Source organism: Oncorhynchus mykiss, chromosome 32 (genome assembly GCF_013265735.2).
Source record: "Oncorhynchus mykiss isolate Arlee chromosome 32, USDA_OmykA_1.1, whole genome shotgun sequence".
Classification (NCBI taxonomy): Eukaryota; Metazoa; Chordata; class Actinopteri; order Salmoniformes; family Salmonidae; genus Oncorhynchus; species Oncorhynchus mykiss.
In genome coordinates this window covers 31345247-31364727 of record NC_050572.1, presented here as the reverse complement: position 1 = coordinate 31364727, position 19481 = coordinate 31345247, and the positions used below count along the sequence as shown (strand labels likewise).

General features: G+C 42.0%; 1 protein-coding gene across 3 annotated transcripts; it reads right to left on the bottom strand.

Annotated features, from left to right (window-relative positions):
* Window positions 1-11832: 11832 nt before the first annotated feature.
* On the bottom strand, window positions 11833-19481 carry LOC110488285 (interleukin enhancer-binding factor 2 homolog). 3 transcript variants are annotated; one of them, XM_021560451.2, is made up of 15 exons: window positions 19325-19481; window positions 18765-18824; window positions 18527-18569; window positions 18146-18250; window positions 17863-17940; window positions 17645-17747; window positions 17344-17409; window positions 16975-17091; window positions 16599-16677; window positions 16215-16302; window positions 15727-15788; window positions 13651-13765; window positions 13379-13469; window positions 13097-13277; window positions 11833-12412 (listed from the first exon to the last, which is right to left on the bottom strand). In XM_021560451.2, the coding sequence occupies exons 1-14, from the start codon at window positions 19327-19329 to the stop codon at window positions 13126-13128; spliced, it is 1164 nt and encodes a 387-aa protein (XP_021416126.1). In that variant the 5' UTR covers window positions 19330-19481; the 3' UTR covers window positions 11833-12412; window positions 13097-13125. The 3 variants fall into 3 exon arrangements, with proteins under 3 accessions (XP_021416126.1, XP_036827072.1, XP_036827073.1); XM_036971177.1 differs by lacking the exon at window positions 19325-19481 and adding an exon at window positions 18962-19145; XM_036971178.1 differs by lacking the exon at window positions 19325-19481 and adding an exon at window positions 18962-19153 and having other exon boundaries at window positions 12095-12412; window positions 13109-13277.

Here is a 19481-nt window from a genome sequence, read left to right as displayed (position 1 = left end):
TTGACTTTACATTTTTAACTTGGGTCAAACGTTTCAGGTAGTCTTCCACAAGCTTCCGACAGAGCTGGTGTAACTGAATCAGGTTAGTAGGCCTCCTTGCTCGCACACACTTTTTCAGTTCTGCCCACAAATGTTATATAGGATTGAGGTCAGGGCTTTGTGATGGCCTCTCCAATACCTTGACTTTGTTGTCCTTAAGCCATTTTGCCACAACCTTGCCAGAAGTTTGCTTGTGGTCATTGTCCATTTGGAAGACCCATGTGACCAAGCTTTAACTTCCTGACTAATGTCTTGAGATGTTGCTTCCATATATCCACATACATTTCCTACCTCATGATGCCATCTATTTTGTGAAGTGCCCCAGTCCCTCCTGCAGCAAAGCACCCCCACAACATGCTGCCACCCCCATGCTTCACGGTTGGAATGGTGTTCTTCGGCTTGCAAGCCTCCCCCCTTTTCCTCCAAACATAACGATGGCCATTATGACCAAACAGTTATATTTTTGTTTCATCAGACCAGAGGACATTAAACCAAAAAGTACGATCTTTGTCCCCATGTGAGATTGCAAACCGTAGTCTGGCTTTTTTCATGGCGGTTTTGGAGCAGTGGCTTCTTCCATGCTGAGCGGCCTTTCAGGTTATGTCGATATCGGACTAGTTCTACGGTGGATGTAGATACTTTTGTACCTGTTTCCTCCAGCATCTTCACAAGGTCCTTTGCTGTTGTTCTGGGATTGATTTGCACAGCTTTTGGACACAAACGTGCTAGCAAAAGTAGCTAATTGGACACTAGTAATGGACATTATCAAACAAAACAACGATTTATTGCGGAACTAGGATTCCTTGCACTGCATTCTGATGAAAGATAATCAAAGGTAAGGGAATATTTATGATGTAATTTCGTATTTCTGTTGACTCCAACATGGCGGAAAAATATATTTACGCCTGAGCGCCGTCTCAGATTATTGCATGGTATGCTTTTTTCGGAACGTTTTTAAAAAATCTGACACAGCGGTTGCATTAAGAACCAGTGTATCTTTAATTATATGTAAAACATGTATCTTTCGTCAAAGTTTATGATGAGCATTTCTGTTATATGACGTGGCTCTCTGTAATTACTCCGGATATTTTGGAGGCATTTCTGAACATGGCGCCAATGTAAACCGAGTTTTGTGGATATAAGTATGCATATTATCAAACAAAACATAAATGTATTGTGTAACATGATGTCCTATGAGTGTCATCTGATGAAGATTATCAAAGGTTAGTGATTCATTTTATCTCTAATTCTGCTTTTGTGACTATCTTTGGCTGGGAAAAATGGCTGTGTTTTTTGGATTTGGTGGTGATCTAACATAAATATATGTTGTGTTTTCGCTGTGAAACATTTTAAAAAATCGGACACGATGGGTAGATTAACAAGATGTTTATCTTTCATTTGCTGTATTGGACTTGTTAATGTGTGAAAGTTAACGGAACCTGTGTCCTAGACTGGTTAAGAGGGTACTGAATTTTGTGGGTGCTTTTTGGAATGACCATAACTGGCAAAGCTCCTTTCATGCATCCAATGTCAGTCTTGGATTTAGCCCACAGTTCTTCATGTATATCTTTTAACAAATCAATGTGTGAATTATCTTATAATACCACAGGCATGGTTTCAACTGGAATTGGTTATTTTCTTGGTACTGTCATTGCAGTAGCCCAGTATGGGGAATAGAACGTTGCTGTTGAAGCTGCCACTTTCCCTCTCCTTCCCAGGCCACCCAATTAGTTGCTTCCATCACTTTCTTCATTCAAACACCCACATCATTCCATTGTGTTCCAGAAGCTTTTGATGAGGTACAATTGGGAACAGAGCCAGGGACTGCTACGAAGTCTTCTCCTCTGTATATCCCATTCATGGTTATCTCAACTTTCTCTGTTTTGACCATCTCTGTTGGTAATCTTCGCATTGGGGAACATCAGCAGTACAATGTAGGTGTTCAGACACTTCCCAGTTAGCATTCAATGGGGAAGAGAAGGATTGCTTTCTCAGCTCCCCCTCAACATGCAGAACATTCAGGTGCCAAGCATTGTAACAGTTCATCAGGCACGGGAAGATTACATTTTCTCTCTATCCCAATGACAATCCTTTGTCAGTATAGGCAACATAAATTCATTTTACACATCAAATCTCTTCCTAATAAATGTACTGGTCAGGCAGAGGAATTGGTGTTTCCAATTTCCGTCTCCCCACTCCACATCCAGGGAATTCTAGACGCTCCAACTGTGTGCATTGTTTTCTTTCAAGGGGGGGGGGGGGGGGGGGGGGGGCAGACATTTTCAACACTTAGACCGCGGTACCAGTGTCCAACAAAAATGGAATTCTATGTTTATTAACTAAAATGTCAATAAGGGGGTTTTGGGTTGTCAATGGTCAATTTGTCAGGTGGTCAATTTTAGCATTTGACAGGTCTCTTTTGGTTTTTCATCATTGTTTTCTTCATTACTTTCTTCTTCTGTTTCCTCATCCTATGTTTTGTAGCCCACTTGTCCACCTCCTCTTCTAAATGGGTTGTCCACCTGCACAGATGAGGACGGCCACTCTCCTTGACATTCTCCTGCTCCAGTGTGTCTGAGAAATGCCCTAACTTCCCACAGTTGCAGCAGCTCCAGTCTCTCCCTCCGTCAGCTCCAGCAGGGGCCTCTCGGCCTCTACCTCTTCTTCTCTCTGGTTGTTTGCTCTGGTTCTTACCTTGGCTATCATCAGTCCTCTTCTTGTTTGCTGTATGTGTGTCCCTGTCTTGCGTGTGGCAATAAATGTGTGTTCTGTACACCTGTCTCTTACTGGTAAATTATGTCCTCTTACAAGGACGCTGGGACAGTTGCAACTATATCTAAACCGGCAACTCTATCGGAGTCCACCACCAGTAGAAAAAAATACAATTCGGTGTTATTTGGTTTTCCAAAATCTATCCTGGTGGACCTTAAGGGTCCTTGAGGCAAATGTGTTCAGCATGAGGAAAGAAACCTACATACAAAGTTTCAATGTCAAGCTGGGCGACAGATTTGAGTGAGACTGGTTATAACAGCATCACCTACAGGACAATCACTGCCATTCTATTTGACCAAGTTACTTGATTACATTTTAGTCACTTAGCAGACACTCTTATCCAGTGCTACTCACAGAAGCAATTACGGTTAAGTGCCTTGCTCAAGGGAACATCGACAGATTTTTCAACTAGTCAGCTCGGGGATTCAAACCATCGACTTTTCGGTTACTTGCCCAATGCTCTTAACAGCTAGGGTACCTGCCGCCCTAATGGCCTGTAGTTACCAACCTATGCTGGAGTTATTTGACATGTCAACAACAAAAAACACAGAACAAGAGTAGGTTTCACAGCTTTGCACTTTTTCTTTTATGCATGTCACCAAACAATTGAGAAAAACTGTAATACTGGAGAGGAGTCACACATACACTATATATACAAAAGTATGTGGACACGCCTTCTATTAGTACATTTGGCAATAGCTCACATCCATGCAATCTCCATAACAACATTGGCAGTAAAATGGCCTTACTGAAGAGTTCAGTGACTTTCAACGTAGCATCGTCATAGGATGCCCCCTTTCCAACAAGTCAGTTTGTTAAATTTCTGTGAAGCGTTGGCTGGAGTGGTGTAATGCTCGCCTCCATCGAACTCTGGCGCAGTGGAAACGTGTTCTCTGGAGTGATGAATCACGCTTTCCCATCTGGCATTCCGATGGACAAATCTGGCTTTGGCGGATGCCTGCCCCAATGCATAGTGCATACTGTAAAGTTTGGTGGAGGAGGAATAATGATCTGGGGCTTCATTTCATGTTTTGGTTGAGGCCCATTAGTTCCAGTGAAGGGAAATCAACGCTACAGCATACAATGACATTCTTGACAATTATGTGCTTCCAACTTTGTGGCAACAGTTTGGGGAAGGCCCTTTCCTGTTTCAGCATGGCAATGCCCCCGTGCACCTGATGCAAAAAGCGTGGTCCATACCAAAATGGTTTGTTGAGATCGGTGTGGAAGAACTTGACCAGCCTGCACAGAGCCCAGACGTAATTAGGGTTTGCGGCAACTTCTACCTCAAGTTCCTGACCCTGAAGGTCATTTCTGCTCATATGGATGAAAATTATATTGTTTCTCTTTTAGCGCTAAGCTAATGGCCAGTCTACACTGGATTTTGTTCTGGACAAAATACAAGTTAGCATCAACATGGTATGGAGCATAGCAAATATGGATGTGAGATGCGTAGATAAGCATCAACTGTGTGGCCAAAATCAAATGGAGGGCATACGTCAACAGAGTCATTATTTTCTGTCACGTGATGGTAGTTCAAAACAATGTTGGTGCACATTTAACCATTACTACCTTGGCACAAGTATATAGAAGGATTTGGTAAAAGTACTGTAATTAACCAAGCAGATTGTAAAGATCAACTAGCCCCTGTTTAAATGGCACTCTTCCTAGTCACCAATTTATGGTAATTTGATATGATATGACTGCAAGCTAATGATGTAGATTTGACATTATGTGAATCAACCAGCAGCTGCATGTCCTTTCAGAGTTTCATTTAATTAGGACTATTATTGACACAGCGCCATTGAAAAACTGTTCCCGCTAGAGTGAGATACAAGATGAGTCACCAGCACGGCCGGCCCGCTCATTAGGCAGGATTAGGCGAACACCTATTACGGCAGATTGACGAGGGCGGCATCTTCTGAGCTAAACTGACCAAGACACACCTCCAACAACAACACATAAAGCCTCACATAATTCTGCCCAAAAACAATTTCTCTCAACCAGTGGCATATGGGCTTTTTAGGTGAGCGCTGATGACGTCCTGTGATAAGCAGTGGCCGCTATGTCAATGGCGCAAAATATTTAGCTTGTCCATTACCAGCATGCCTCTCCAGGCATCGCTGCGGGACTCCCCCAAACATTCAGTCAAAAATATAATTAACATAAATCAAGTAGCAGATATAGGATATGGTATGTGGCCTTTTCTATAGCCTACAGGCTAGAGATAAAATATATGACAATGTAATGAGACGGACACTTTTTACATCATGCAGGTTTCTCCGATCAAATAGCCTAACCTAAATGGCACTCAATCAATTAAAAAACGCGTTGTCATGTTAACAAACAACATATCCTAAAAAAACAGGACAGGTCAAAGTAAAATGGACAATATGGAATGGACCATCACAACTGTTGTCCAGGTGTTTCACCCCATTGTCATGATCAGTGGTTTCAAGTTTGTATCCCTCAATTGCTGATCGTAGCGAAAAAGAAAATACTTCTGCATTTCCGGCTGTGTAAACACATTGCAAATAGGCTCAGGATAACTCCTGATAAAGTTGGGTAGCTGATATTCAGAGCTTAAACTGACAAATTGTTTAGTCACATGAATCAGGACTAATAAAGTGAACGCAACGGCCTGTTTTACTAATGGTTCGCCTACCACATGGATGGGCATTGGGGCGGCAGGGTAGCCTAGTGGTTAGAGAGTTGGACTAGGAACCGGAAGGTTGCAAGTTCAAACCCCCGAGCTGACAGGGTACTAATCTGTCGTTCTGCCCCTGAACAGGCAGTTAACCCACTGTTCCTAGGTTGTCATTGAAAATAAGAATTTGTTCTTAACTGACTTGCCTGGTTAAATAAAGGTGAAATTAAATTCATAAAATTCCATTTGCGCTAACATTCCATTTGGTGTCTCTTTTTTTTGTGTGTTTTACAAACGGTAGACATAGATAACATTATATTTTAACCAAAACTGTAGCCTACACCTCCGTAAGCACAGACCTGAAACCGCCACCTTTTTGGCGTCTTTTTTTGGTGCAGATACGGACCGGCTTTGATTTCTACATCCATTGGTTTTTGGTCCACAACAAATCTGAACCAATCATAGATTCAGATTTTGTCCAGCTTAGATTTGGCCTAAACATAGATGTCTATAAATTACTTATTTTCAACTTTCATTCAGACCCAAAAATGTGCCTGATTTCAACATCCGGAAAATACATACTTTCAAATCTCTGAAAAATACATATTTTTCAAGATGCTTTTTCAATGTCCGGTAAAATATGTATTTTAAACATACAGAAATGACCTTTTCGCCTTTCATTCAGAACCTAAACTGAACCTAATGGCAACGTCTGGAAAATACATATTTTAGACATCTTTACAACATCATTTGCTTACTGATGTTAAACATATTTGTTAGTCTGATGTGATTGATGAGGAGCATCCAGATGATGCACTTGATGAATTTATGAAATTGCTTCTTCCAATTATTGATAAACATGCACCTGTTAAGAAACTGACTGTTAGAACTGTTAAGGCTCCACGGATTGATGAGGAATTGAACAACTGTATGATTGAAAGAGATGGGGCAAAAGGAGTGGCTAATAAGTCTGGCTGCACATCTGACTGGCTGACTTACTGCAAATTGAGAAATTATGTGACTAATCTCAACAAAAAGAAGAAGAAACTTTATTATGAAGCCAAGATAAATTATATAAAGAATGAGGGGGGAAAACTTTGGAGTACTTTAAATTAAATTATGGGCAGAAAGACAAATTCAACACCATCTTTCATCAAATCCGATGGCTTATTCATCACAACACACAAAAATATGATGTTGCCAATGATTTTAATGATTATTTCATTGTCAAAGTGGGCAAACTTAGGCAGGAACAACGAACAGTGAGCAATTCTATTCATGCATAAAAAAACAAATAATGAAAGAAAAGCAGTGCAAGTTTGAATTTTGTAAAGTTTGTGTGGGAGAGGTGGGAAAATGATTGGAATCGATCTGGGGCTGTATTTAGACGGAAAGCTACTGAGGATGGTAGCTGAGCCTAGAGGAAAGCCTTTGTCCTCAGGCCTGGAGGGAAGCCAAAGTAATTCCGCTACCCAAGAGTGGTAAAGCGTCCTTTACTGGTTCTAACAGCAGACCCATACGCTTGCTGCTAGCTCTTAGAAAACTGTTGCAATGCTATTTCTCAGTAAAAAAATTAACAACAGACTTTCATCATGCTTATAGAGAAGGGCACTCAACATGTACTGCACTGACCCAAATTACTGATGATTGGTTGAAAGACATTGATAAGAAGATTGTGGGAGCTGTACTGTTAGATTTCAGTGCAGCCTTTAATATTGTTGACTATAACCTGTTTTTGAAAAAAACGTATGTGCTACGGCTTTTCAACCTCTGCCATATCGTGGATTCAGAGCTATCTATCTAATAGAACTCAGAGGGTTTTCTTTAATGGAAGCTTCTCTAATGTCAAATGTTACGTTCCCCAGTTTCTGTGTTGTTCTGGGTGTGTGTGTGTATTTCAGGAAATGGAATCCTGGATTCCTCAATCAGCTGATTGGTCGGCCCCATCACTGATTGGAGCTCTGACCTCGCCCTCTCGTCAGGGGAAACAGCTGGCTTATCAATTACCGACTCCTTCTGCAGCTTGAGAAGCCAGTGTTCCTGCCCCAGGGGGGAGAGCTTCTTTGTATGTTCTGTGTTGGTTGTTGGTCTGTATAAGATGTTGAAAGTATTTTGTAGCCGCTCCTGCAGAGGTATGTGTATGCCATAGGACTTAGTGTTTTTGGTTTATTGAAATTGTTCACTAGGTATTGGTGAATTATTCCGTTTCATTTGATTCCAGGGGGGGAGCGCACCTTGGGACTGTTTAGGCAAGAGGGCTGCGGGCATACATTACTTGTAGTATTTAATCTGTTTATGCACACTAGGTAAGACCTGGGCGGACCACCCCCTGTATTTTGGTTAGCGCGCCAGGTGGTGCTAAGATTAGGTAGGCAGGTAAGGTAGGAGAGGGGACTCTAACTTTTACTTTCTTTGCTTTGGTTCCATCCAGCCCCCTTTTCACACATTACAGTGTTAAGGAAATAAATTCCCTGTAAAACGTTCATTTTTTCTGCCTCTGTCGTCCTTCCCCGCACCTACGATCACATACTTTTTCACTCCACGGGGAGTCGAGTTGTAGCAGGGTGTTCCCTCCGCCAAGAGGCGTACGTAACATCAAACATGTAAAGTGGGGTGTACCACAGGGCAGCTCTCTAGGCCCTCTACTCTTTTCTATTTTTACCAATGACCTGCCACTGGCATTAAACAAAGTATTTGTGTCCATGTATACTGATGATTCAACTATATGCGCATCAGCAACCACAGCTAAGTGGTTTAAAACCTTAGAGTTGCAGACTGTTTTGGATTGGGTGGCCAGTAATAAAACTAATATCATTATATGTGGTACAAATCATTCCTTAAGTTCTAGACTTCAGCTGAATCTAGTAATGAATGGTATGGCTGTTGAACAAGTTGAGACTAAATTACTTGGCATTACCTTAGATTGTAAACTGTCATGGTCAAAACATATAGATTCAATGGTTGTAAAGATGGGGAGAGGTCTAGCCATAATAAAGAGATGCTCTGCTTTTTTTTACACCACACTCCAAAAAGCAAGTTCTGCAGGCTCTAGCTTTGTCATCTTGATTATTGTCCAGTCGTGTGGTCCAGTGCTGCAAGGAAAGACCTAGTTAAGCTGCAGCAGGCCCGGAACAGAGCGGCACATTTTGCTCTTAATTGTAATCAGAGGGCTGATGATATAAGTACTATGCATGCCAGTCTCTCTTTGCTAAGAGTTGAGGAGAGGCTGACTGCATAACTTATTTTTATAAGAAACAATGTGTTGAAAATCCCAAATAGTTTGCATTGTCAATTTACACACACACTTATCCCACCAGGGGTCTTTTCACAGTCTCCAAATCCAGAACAAATTCAAGAAAGCGCACAGTATTATATAGAGCCCTTATTGCATGGAACATCCTTCAATCTCATACTGCTCAAATAAACAGCAAACCTTGTTTCAAAAAACAGATAAAGCAACACCTTGCCTCTCCTCTATTTGACCTAGATAGTTTGTGTGTATGCATTGATATGTAGGCTGTGTGTACCTTTTTAAATAATGTATGTAGTTCTGTCCTTGAGCTGTTCTTGTCTATTGATATGTCATTCTGTATTATGTTTCAAGTCTTGTGTGGACCACAGGAAGTGTAGGCGCTGCTTTTGCAAGAGCTAATGGGGATCCTACTAAAATACCAAATACTAGGACTGCAATAGTTTTGGGAGGCATCTTTTGGTCGCGCCTAGGGCGACAGAATGGAAAGGACCGGCCCTGGTCACCAGGACAGTGATTATAGAGCGGAGGTGTCAAATTTCACTCCTGTAGATTTTCTAACTTTTCATCCTCTGAATTAGTGTCTGATCTGGACCTGAGATATTAAAAGGTTGCACTGCGTATGCAACCAGGATTCTCTGAAGGAACAGATGAGATAGCGCTCACTCTATGGGAAATAATTATTGGAAAATGTATATAAGGCTTCATGGACTAAATGTCCAGGATTTCAGCCAATGACAAGTAAGACTTCATGGTGTCTCCAAATGCTCTACAAGAGTAGTTTGTGAACAATTCTTCACATTGCACTATTTTAATAAGAGTCTGAGTGAGGGTGTTGCATCTAGGCTACTCTCAGCTCACAATTGTGTCTCTTTACATGAATTGAACTTCCATCCTCTCAGACCAGGGGCACATGTATGAATTGATGGTTGGATCAGAATCACCATTATAATCATTGGCCAGAATGGAGAATTAAGTAAAACCACAAGTCCAAATCCCTTTCTCCATCCATAGCTAATTTAGGAAAGCGACAATTTTAGCTAGCTGGCTAACTAGCCTCTGGAGGACAACACAACACGATGCAACACTTACATACTGTCCATGAGGTATGCTCTCAATGGGATTTAATAGGAGTGATGCCAAATCCAAACTGGCTTCCCCCACCTTTTTGTTGTTGTGCCAGAACCATTCACAGTTGAGCTCGCTCAATTTAGCTCAACACTGATTGAATTATTTTTTATATTCCCTTGCCTTCAATGCAACAGGCGGCAACAATGTCATACTCGTTTGGACCAGACAGCATCAGAAAAAAGGCCTGCACGTAGAGAGGAACAGCTGTGTGACTCAGTGTGACTCAATGGGATCCGAGATTCCGAGCGCCAGCTTTATTCGACTGAGTAAACTGCTTCTCACATCCCAGTTTACCTCCTGCAGGGGGAAAATAGGCCGTTCTAGGCAATTACTTCAGAAAGGAGGGAAATGGAAAGTGAACACAAGATGTGGCATTTACAGGTGTGACTTAGTTGTTGGAAAATTGGAAGGATGTCACGTTTGTTTGAAAAGGAGCTGATCTTTGTAATCCAACGAACTACAATATAGCTAAAGGACCTGGGCTTGGATACTTAATAAGGCCTATCCAGTTTATCAGATATGATTCAACTGTAGTGCTTTACCACCACACACTGTCGCTGTTGTATTCTAAAATAATGTTTCTCTTTATAATCAGCATTGGAAATGTATTTTTCCTTTGTACATTTCACATAGACAAGTCAGGGTTTAGTCCCAACCAGGGCCTGAACCCATGCTACTGTCAACCCAACACTTTAGCTGTAAAGCCAAGAGGTCCGATTATCTGGACGAGGTCACTGTTGGGTTAATAAGGTCTACTGGATCAAAAACAAGATCACTTGGCCATCTGGAACACAGACACTAATTCACTGCAGCTAATTGGCTAAATTCACTCAGTAAACACACCATTGGAGGGACTTGAACAGTCTGGTAAAAGCAACAGAAAACAGAGCAGGCACATAAAGTGCATGATGGCTTTCCAGATACTCTGTTATTCAATTAGTCTGTCTGCGTAAACCTTCAGAAGTGAAACAGATTGGTCAGGGAACAAACGCTCACTTCTCTGCTATAATCGCAGATGTGAGCATAGTTTTCGGGCACAAAATGGCTTCCGTGTGTCATCCAGGTGGAAGCTACATATTGGAGCTGGATGAGGTAACACATAGAGACCAGTAATAAAGCATTATACATAAGAATGCAATCTAATATCATGAATATCCTGTTTCTGAATAAAGTCTTAAAGAATAGAATTAGGATATATGGTAAATATAAGATCAAGGTACAGTGTGATTAGCTTGAATTGGAGAGTTGATTGATAGACCATAAGGGGGATTTCAGCAAAAGTTGGTTGAGCTTGGCTGCCATATGCAATATCCTTTACTCTGATGCCACCTACAGGCATGCGGTGCTACTTGTGGCTGGTCCTCAGTTGTTCTAATGTTATGCAGTCTTCTTCAGTTAGATCATTAGACCCTACTATATTACTTTAAGTCCTAATTCAATTGTGGTAACTTCAACTTCAAAATGAGAAAGTAGTTGGTCAACCATGGCTTTCCAGTGCGGTGAATAGATAGTGTAAAACAATGAATTTGAAGAATTTATCTGCATTTAGTTTTAGAGAAAGTATTCCATACATTTATCAAATTAACTGCCAATATGCCAACATTTCATTCAAACAATGCAGTCAATCCACAGCCATTCATTGGCTGAAATCAGTTGACGATAGGGACTATTTATATAGAAAATGTGTATAAAACCTGTATAAACTGTATTTAGAACTATATGACAGCATTTTATGTTGACTATAATACCATTACAATTTATGATACATCCCATGCCTTACTTTTATGTTCCTGCATAAGTAGAAGCAGGTAACACCACACCATTGCCCCTACTGCCATTCATTCCAATTTGACTGGTTTTGGACTTCTTCCTGACCAAGATGGATGTCATTTTCACCCTATTATGGACTTTGAGGGTTTAGTGATATATCCCCTCTAGTCATTTCACAGAATCTCTATGAGACCATTTGAAAGATCCAGGCATTTTCCAGAAGTATCTTAAATCTGAACTGCAAAACAGCATTTAATTTGAACTGTGCTTCAATAAAGTATCAAATAAAACATTAACAAGTTTGTCAAATTTGGGGTACAGACTGGTTCTGTGGAGGTAATTACACATTCTATGACCAGATCTAAAAATGAAGTATGCGTATTCACACAAGCATGGGGCATATGTATTCCACCCATCCATCTAGCCACACATTTGAAAATAGGGATATGCATTTCTAAATGTATACATTTACATAAAGAAGCAGATTAAAATAAAGAAGCTGTTTAATTTAGTCATCATTGCTGTTACAAAGTAAAAACCACACAAACACACGGAATACAATTTGATAGTGACACCCGCCCCTTTTGAGAAGATCATGAATTGAATTTTTGTTGAGGGCGTTGAGGGACCAGTAACAGTCTATATGCAAGTCTGTCCGTCCAGTTGGCGCACTTTGGTCCAGGTCAATGCAGTCAATTCATGATTAGTGGACATGAACTTCAATGAAGGACAAATGGGCGAGTGAAGGGTTTCCAAAAGGGTCAGGGGTAAACGATTGTTTAAAAGACGTGGCACAGGATCCTCTGGATGGCAACAAGAGAAAAATAAAATGTTGTTAAGCCTAAGAGCACATTGTATGGGTAAAAGGGTGAATTGGATCCCACCACTAACACCATTTGGCCTTCTGTCACTCGCAACGCTGATGGCGCTGCCTGTCTCCCATTAACCCTTGACCTTTTTGTCTTACTAGAGAGGATATCTGGCACAACCATCACTCTGCCCACAGGGTTACAATTGAAGTTGAACTTGGGGTGGTTCTCAAAGACAAAATAATATCCTTCGCAAACCCTCTCCTATTATAATCTGTGTAAAGCGGAGTTGATTTTGCTGAATTCTTGCCAATAACACTGATATAGTAGATGGCGCTATGCACTATGGCACCATGCAGTACTATCGCTGGCTAGTCTCTCTTGCTGGTGAGTTGATGTGTGGCAGCACTGCTAGTTGGCTACATAGTTTACTTTGTTATGACTTGGAATTACAATGACTTCTTTCCATAAACAAAATGTTATGTTGATTTTGTTAACTCAATGAGATTTTCAACTAGCATCTATGCAAAGTAGGCTAATTTATAGAACGTTACGATTCTAGCTAACTATGGCTTAAGTTAGCTAAAGCCCTAACAAAGCTACTGTAGGAGCTGTAACAAGCTAGGCAGCTAGCTAGCCTGGTAATGAGCCTGTTTTTTTTTGACTGGCTACTGGTACCTGGCAGCTCACCACCTTCCGGGTCCTTCTCATTCCTGTGTCTCCATGCTTTCATCCTCAACATCTCCTCCTTCCTCCAGCGCCTCATCCTCCTCTTCCTTCCTCTCTGGCGGCTTCTCGTAGGCCTTCTCGGAGGGTGTGACGATCACGCCGTCCCAGGTGGACATTTCCGAAGCCAGGTCTGGGAGAGTAAGGTAGATTTGTTTAATGTTTACTTTGAGAAAATGGTGTATGTGTGTGTGTGTGTGTGTGTGAGCACATGCGAGAGAATGAGAGACTCACAGCTGGCATCACCCTCCAGGCCCAGGATTTTCCTGTACCCTCCATGAGAGAGCACCCTCACCAATGTCTGAGCAGTGAAACACACCATGTCCTACAAAACAAACACACTTTCAATTCACATACCTCAATGTGATTCATCAGACAATAATCCTAACCAAACACATATGATAATGGAAATGAATTTAGTGTTTTAGTGCTGGCGCAAACCCTGTCACCAGGACCAAGGTTCACCACCCCTGCACCATGAAGGCACCTAAAAGCGAAATTATTACCTGCTGCTCGAGGGTCATGACGGTGTGCACCCGGAAGTTTCCACTCTCACAGGGGTCAGTGATGCCTACTGAGCCTGGCAGGAAAAGTCCAGCGGCTAACATCTGTAGGCAGCGCCTGAAAAGAGCAACAAACAAAAATGAAGAATCAAGAATGGCCTTTTCCCTTTATTCAGATTACAACATCTCACTTTCAGAAGGATGGGACGAAAAACAAACAAAACAACTATATAGTATGTATAAACTGGAAGTAGAAGCCTAAGTGTTGTTGTCCATTAGTTTACTCCAAGGGAAGGGCGTGGTACGTTTAAGGGAAAATATACACAGTGCATTCAGAAAGTATTCAGACTATTACATTTCGTTACGTTACAGGTTTATTCTAAAAATTATTAAATAGTTTTCCCCCTCATCAATCTACACACCATAGCCCATAATGACAAAGCAAAAACAGGTTATATATTTTTTTGTAAATGTAAAACGGAAACATTACATGTTACAAGTATTCAGACCCATTACTCAGTACTTTGTTGAAGTAACTATGGCAGCGATTACAGCTTTGAGTCTTCTTGGGTATGACACTACAAGCTTGGCACACCTGTATTTCTCCCATTATTCTCTGCAGATCTTCTCAAACTCGAAGGTTGGATGGGGAGCGTTCCTGCACAGCTATTTTCAGGTCTCTCCAGAGATGGTCGATCAGGTTCAAGTGCGGGCTTGGGCTGGGCCACTCCTGCATTGTTTTGGCTGTGTGCTTAGGGTCGTTGTCCTGTTGGAAGGTGAACCTTAGCCCCCATCTGAGGTCCTGAGGGCTCTGGAGCAGGTTTTCATGAAGGACCCCTCTGTACTTTGCTCCGCTCATCTTTCCCTCAATCCTGACTTGTCTCCCAGTCCCTGCCGCTGAAAAACATCAATACAGTATGATGCTGCCACCACCGTAGGGATGGTGCCAGGACTCCTCCAGACATGACACTTAGCATTCAGGCCAAAGAGTTCAATTTTGGTTTCATCAGACAAGAGAATCTTGTTTCTCGTGGTCTGTCCTTTAGGCGCCATTTGGCAAACTCCAAGCGGGCGGTCATGTGCCTTTTACTGAGGAGTGGCTTCCGTCTGGCCACTCAACCATAAAAGCCTGATTGGTGGAGTGCTGCAGAGATGGTTGTCATTCTGGAAGGTTTACCCATCTCTACAGAGGAACGCTGGAGCTCTGTCAGAGTGACCATCGGATTCTTAGTCACCTCCCTGACCAAGGCCCTTCTCCCCCGATTGATTAGTTTGGCCAGTAAGCCAGCTCTAAGAAGAGTCTTGATGGTTCCCAACTTCTTCCATTTAAGAATGATGGAGGCTACTGTGTTCTTGGGGACTTCATTGCTGCAGACATTTTTTGGTACCCATCCCCAGATCTATGCCTCAACACAATGGACAACTCCTTTGACCTTGTGGTTTGGTTTTAGCTCTGACATGCACGGTCAACTGTGGGACCTTATATAGACAGGTGTGTGCCTTTCCAAATCATGTCCAATCAATTGAATTTACCACAGGTGGACTCCAATCAAGTTGTAGAAACATCTAAAGGATGATCAATGGAAACAGGATGCACCTGAGCTCAATTTCGAGTGCCATAGCAAAGGGTCTGCATGCTTATGTAAATAAGGGTTTTCTGTTTATATATATATATATATATATTTTTTTTTTACAAATTAGCAAAAATAATTCAACAACCTGTTTGCTTCATCATTATATGGTATTGTGTGTAGATTGGAGACATTTATTAATTTAATCCATTTTAGAATAAGTCGGTAACGTAACAAAATGTGGAAAAGGGTCTGAATACTTTCCGATTGCAAAAATAGGCACCGCCAGCAACGTTTCATAAATTGAGACACTGTCAACAAAGACACCTCCAGTTGAAAAACAACTTGGTGCATACACTTGAGGAAATATGGGTGTCTAATACAAAATGATAGTGGAATGTGGTACGAAATACATGTATAACAGAAAAACTTACTATATCTAATAGTAAGTCATAAGAAAACAACCTCAGATACATCGAGCACTGACTGAGAGAATGGGGAGGCTCACCTGTAAGCCACATTGAGTGACAAGGGCTGTCTGGAGGGGTTATTCATGACTGCAGAATGACCCTGAGAAGACACACATGAAACGCTTTTTATTTCTTAAACATCCTTTAGATTTGAAGTGATGCGATACAAGCTTTCAGTTTGGGTCAATACGATAGCAACAACAGAAAATCAGACAAAACATATTAGCCAGGGGACTTGCTCTGTGTGTGGTAATCCACAACAAATGAATAGCTAAATCATCCATTATCATGCCTCTCCAAGTGCCAACGTTCACCAGTATCACATGCTATTGATTCACCAGTAGTTGTGTTAATGGTAGGCGTAGCGTCCTCACCAGTATTTCCAGTATAACTGAACATTAGCATAACTACGGTGAATGCAGTGGGCTTACTAGTATCACATGTTAAGTGCCGAGTCGTGATAACGGTGGGTGTAGTGACCAAACCAGTACATCCAGTGCAACTATGGTCAGTGCAATGGACTCACCAGTAGATCCAGGATCCAGGGGGTGAGAGGCTCGAACCCGGGGAAACGCACCCTCAGATCCTTCAGCAGGCGAATCAACACTTTCACCCTAAATAACAGCAGCAAACAGGACATGAGTAAGACTTAAGTTAAAGGATCAAGTTAGTCGGCGCCAACTTGATCCTTGAAGGGAGACAGTATTTTTCAAGACAAAGGCCATGATGACTGAAACATTTAGATTAAAAAGCCTCCCTCTATTCCTCCTTGACGTGAAAAAAAAAGAAGCCTGAGGTGTAAGGACCTTCTACAAAAACTTGGAACACATTCTGAGGAGATATCGGTTTGGGAGGGTAAACCAGGTGAGTGGTAAAAGACTAAAAGGTTAAGGGTAAAACGGTGACTTACGTAGATTGGGAGGCGTTCTCCTCAAACCAGCGGGCATGGCGGATGGCGGCCAGAGCACTCTGCAGCACCTTGATGTCCACTGGGGAGAAAGAGACCATATCAAGATCAACACCAATGTGACCACTTACAGCAGTGTTTCCCAAACTCGGTCCTGGAACCATCTACTTTAAGACACACACACACTCTTCCTCCAGTCTACAATGAATGCTTCTGTATGACATGCATGGTATAGGGAGCTGTTTGCCAATCCCAGTGAATCTATGTGAGTGTTTTGACTTATTTCTGTAGTTCTATGAGTGTACTTATGTTGCAGCTCATGTTTACATTCTATCACATTGTACTGCGTGTTTGTGTGTGGGTTTCTGTCTGCACGTACAGTGCAGTTCGGGGTCCAGCTTGCGCAGGTTGGGGGGAACGGTGGTGATGAGGATTTTCACTGTGGCATCGGCAGAGCTGATCTCAAAGCCTGTCTCATTGGTCAGCATGGAGAGAACTAGGACACAGAGAGGCAGTCACTTGGCAACATTAGATCATAACCACTGAAGATCGAGAATACCCCATTACCCAGTGTGCCTACATTATCCTTCTACTTTTATATGAATTCATCACTAAACAACATGGCATGACAAACTAATAAAGCTAAATATGAGTAAAATGTATGCTATTGAAAGCTAAATCTAACTTCTGTGACTGATGTTTCACTGTGGCTACATGAAAACAAACGTAACTGTGTAATATAGGTCACCTTCAGCAGGGTCTTGTGTGCGAAGGGTCTCCACCACTTTGTTGCCGAGAGCTGCGACAGCCTCCACTGCAAGAGAGAGAACTTCCATTATGGGGGTTCAGCACAACCAATAGACGCAATTTCAAAAATGGCTGCTCTGGGAAATACAGTCCAGAATGAGGACTAATTCGTATTATAACCCAGCAAAGATGCAAAATGCTGTGCAGCAATCAACATCTGAGACACTATGCTGACATTTGAAGACCAGTTAATGAATGTACAACTGGGCTTTGCTTTGTTGGGTCACACACACACAACTCACATGTGGGCAAGATCTTGAGGATGACCACCAAGTCAGCGACGTTGTGTCCCGTTGTCATGGTGCCTTTCTTGTATGAGCCTACCTGACGTACCTCTTCAATTTGCTGGAATGAGAGGAGAAAGCCATTCCCATTGTTATTGTACATGGCTAAATATGTTATCCAATACAGATGCATATCCATTTTGGCACGCTAATCTCTACCAAGCTCTGGAACTCACCACTTCAAAGTTGCCGGGGGCGACGATGAGGTTGTCGATGACGTTGTTGATCTTGGTGACCAGGGACAAGATAGAGGACTGAAAGTCAGAGCAGAGAGTTTGCATGGAGTCAACTGAAAGACTTCTATGGGGACATAGTGTAGGAGTGTTTTTTAACACATAGCTGAAAGGAATATGTTGCTGTGTGCATACAACAGTTTGACTGAAATGATCCAGCGAGCGTGGTTTGACCGAGGGAAGTGTGTTGAATGTTTAAGAGAGAGAGAATGTATGTGTTCTCTACCTGCTCTGCGGGTGTAGGACTGAGGTCCTGGTTCCTCTTCAGTAGACACTCGCTAAAGGCAGTCTCATCCGCTGCTGGCTTTACTCTGGGGAAGGCCATCTCACACTGGGGGAAACAGAGAGACAACTTAGCACTGTCCACTCGACATCCCTATCTGCGCTACTGTATTACTTTGACAAGATCCCTGTTGTTTCGACTAGAGCATTACTAGACCATTGTGAGTGTGTGTGTATGTGAGCTGATATCCATTGATTATAATCTGTGATTATGGTCATACTCTTTCTTTATTTCAATTCATGTGAGCTACATGCTGCACCACTTCAACGTAACCCTTGGTGCATGAGTATGGGAAGGATGCTTGGCATAGTGGCAAATACTCACCACATAGAAGTCAAAGGGAATGTGGGGGACAAATGGCCGATACCTGAAACAAGGGACAAGGAAACATCAATGCATATTATATTGTGCCAGACATTCTTCTATGAATTCTTCTTCTTCTTTCTGTTGGCAAAGTGACCTCATGAATCTTGAATCTCATAGGCCTAAATCATACAATGGACAGGTTAAATTTACATTTGTGGGCATTATTATGTTAGCAACTGGCTAACTGGCTACTCACCCTTGCACCAGTCCTCCACGTGAGCCGAACCGGCCACCACGGCCCCTGCCCCTATCGCCTCTGAAATTGATTACATTATTAATATAGTTAGTTGAGTGATGGCAATTACCACATTAACTAAATTGTGTTAGAAGCAGCAGCAGCTAGCCAGATGACTAGCTAGCTGCTACTATAGCATAGCATGAATAGCTACTGACTGTTGGTTCATTCATTCGTCCATTGATTTTACTTAGACAAAACAAAGCACGTTTAGCTAGGTAGCTAATAAAGGGCGCTAGCTAGCAAATCATACACTAACTAGCAAGATAGTTGATGGATATCTCTGTAGATAGGTAGCTATAATAGCTATATAGTTAGTCACCAGATAAGCTATGATACAGGCCACCTGGCTAACAAAGTGGGCTAGCTGGGCTAACGTTAGCACGCTACACGTAAACTAGCTAATAATGCAACCCCCTCTAAACCACCCCTTTAAATTCCATATGTCTATAACTCTTTTAGAATTTGATACTGTATAGATATAGTCCAACATTACGGTCTTATCAAATGCATAAAATTACCTCATTGCGTACGACGTTTTGATGTTTTAATGTAGATATTCACAGAGAAATCACCAGCATCCAACGCCGGTCAGCTAGACTACTAGATGGAGTACAGCTACGGACGGAAGTCAGGGCCCAAAATGGAACTAACTACCTGTTGCTAACTGCAAAAACA

Excerpts from the sequence above, each read along its gene's own strand:
- LOC110488285 (XM_036971178.1), bottom strand. Across the intron at positions 15,789-16,214 it reads CCTGGATCCTGGATCTACTG|GGTCATTCTGCAGTCATGAA; the intron begins GTGAGTCCATTG and ends GTGTCTTCTCAG. Across the intron at positions 13,766-15,726 it reads TCACTCAATGTGGCTTACAG|GCGCTGCCTACAGATGTTAG; the intron begins GTGAGCCTCCCC and ends TGCTCTTTTCAG.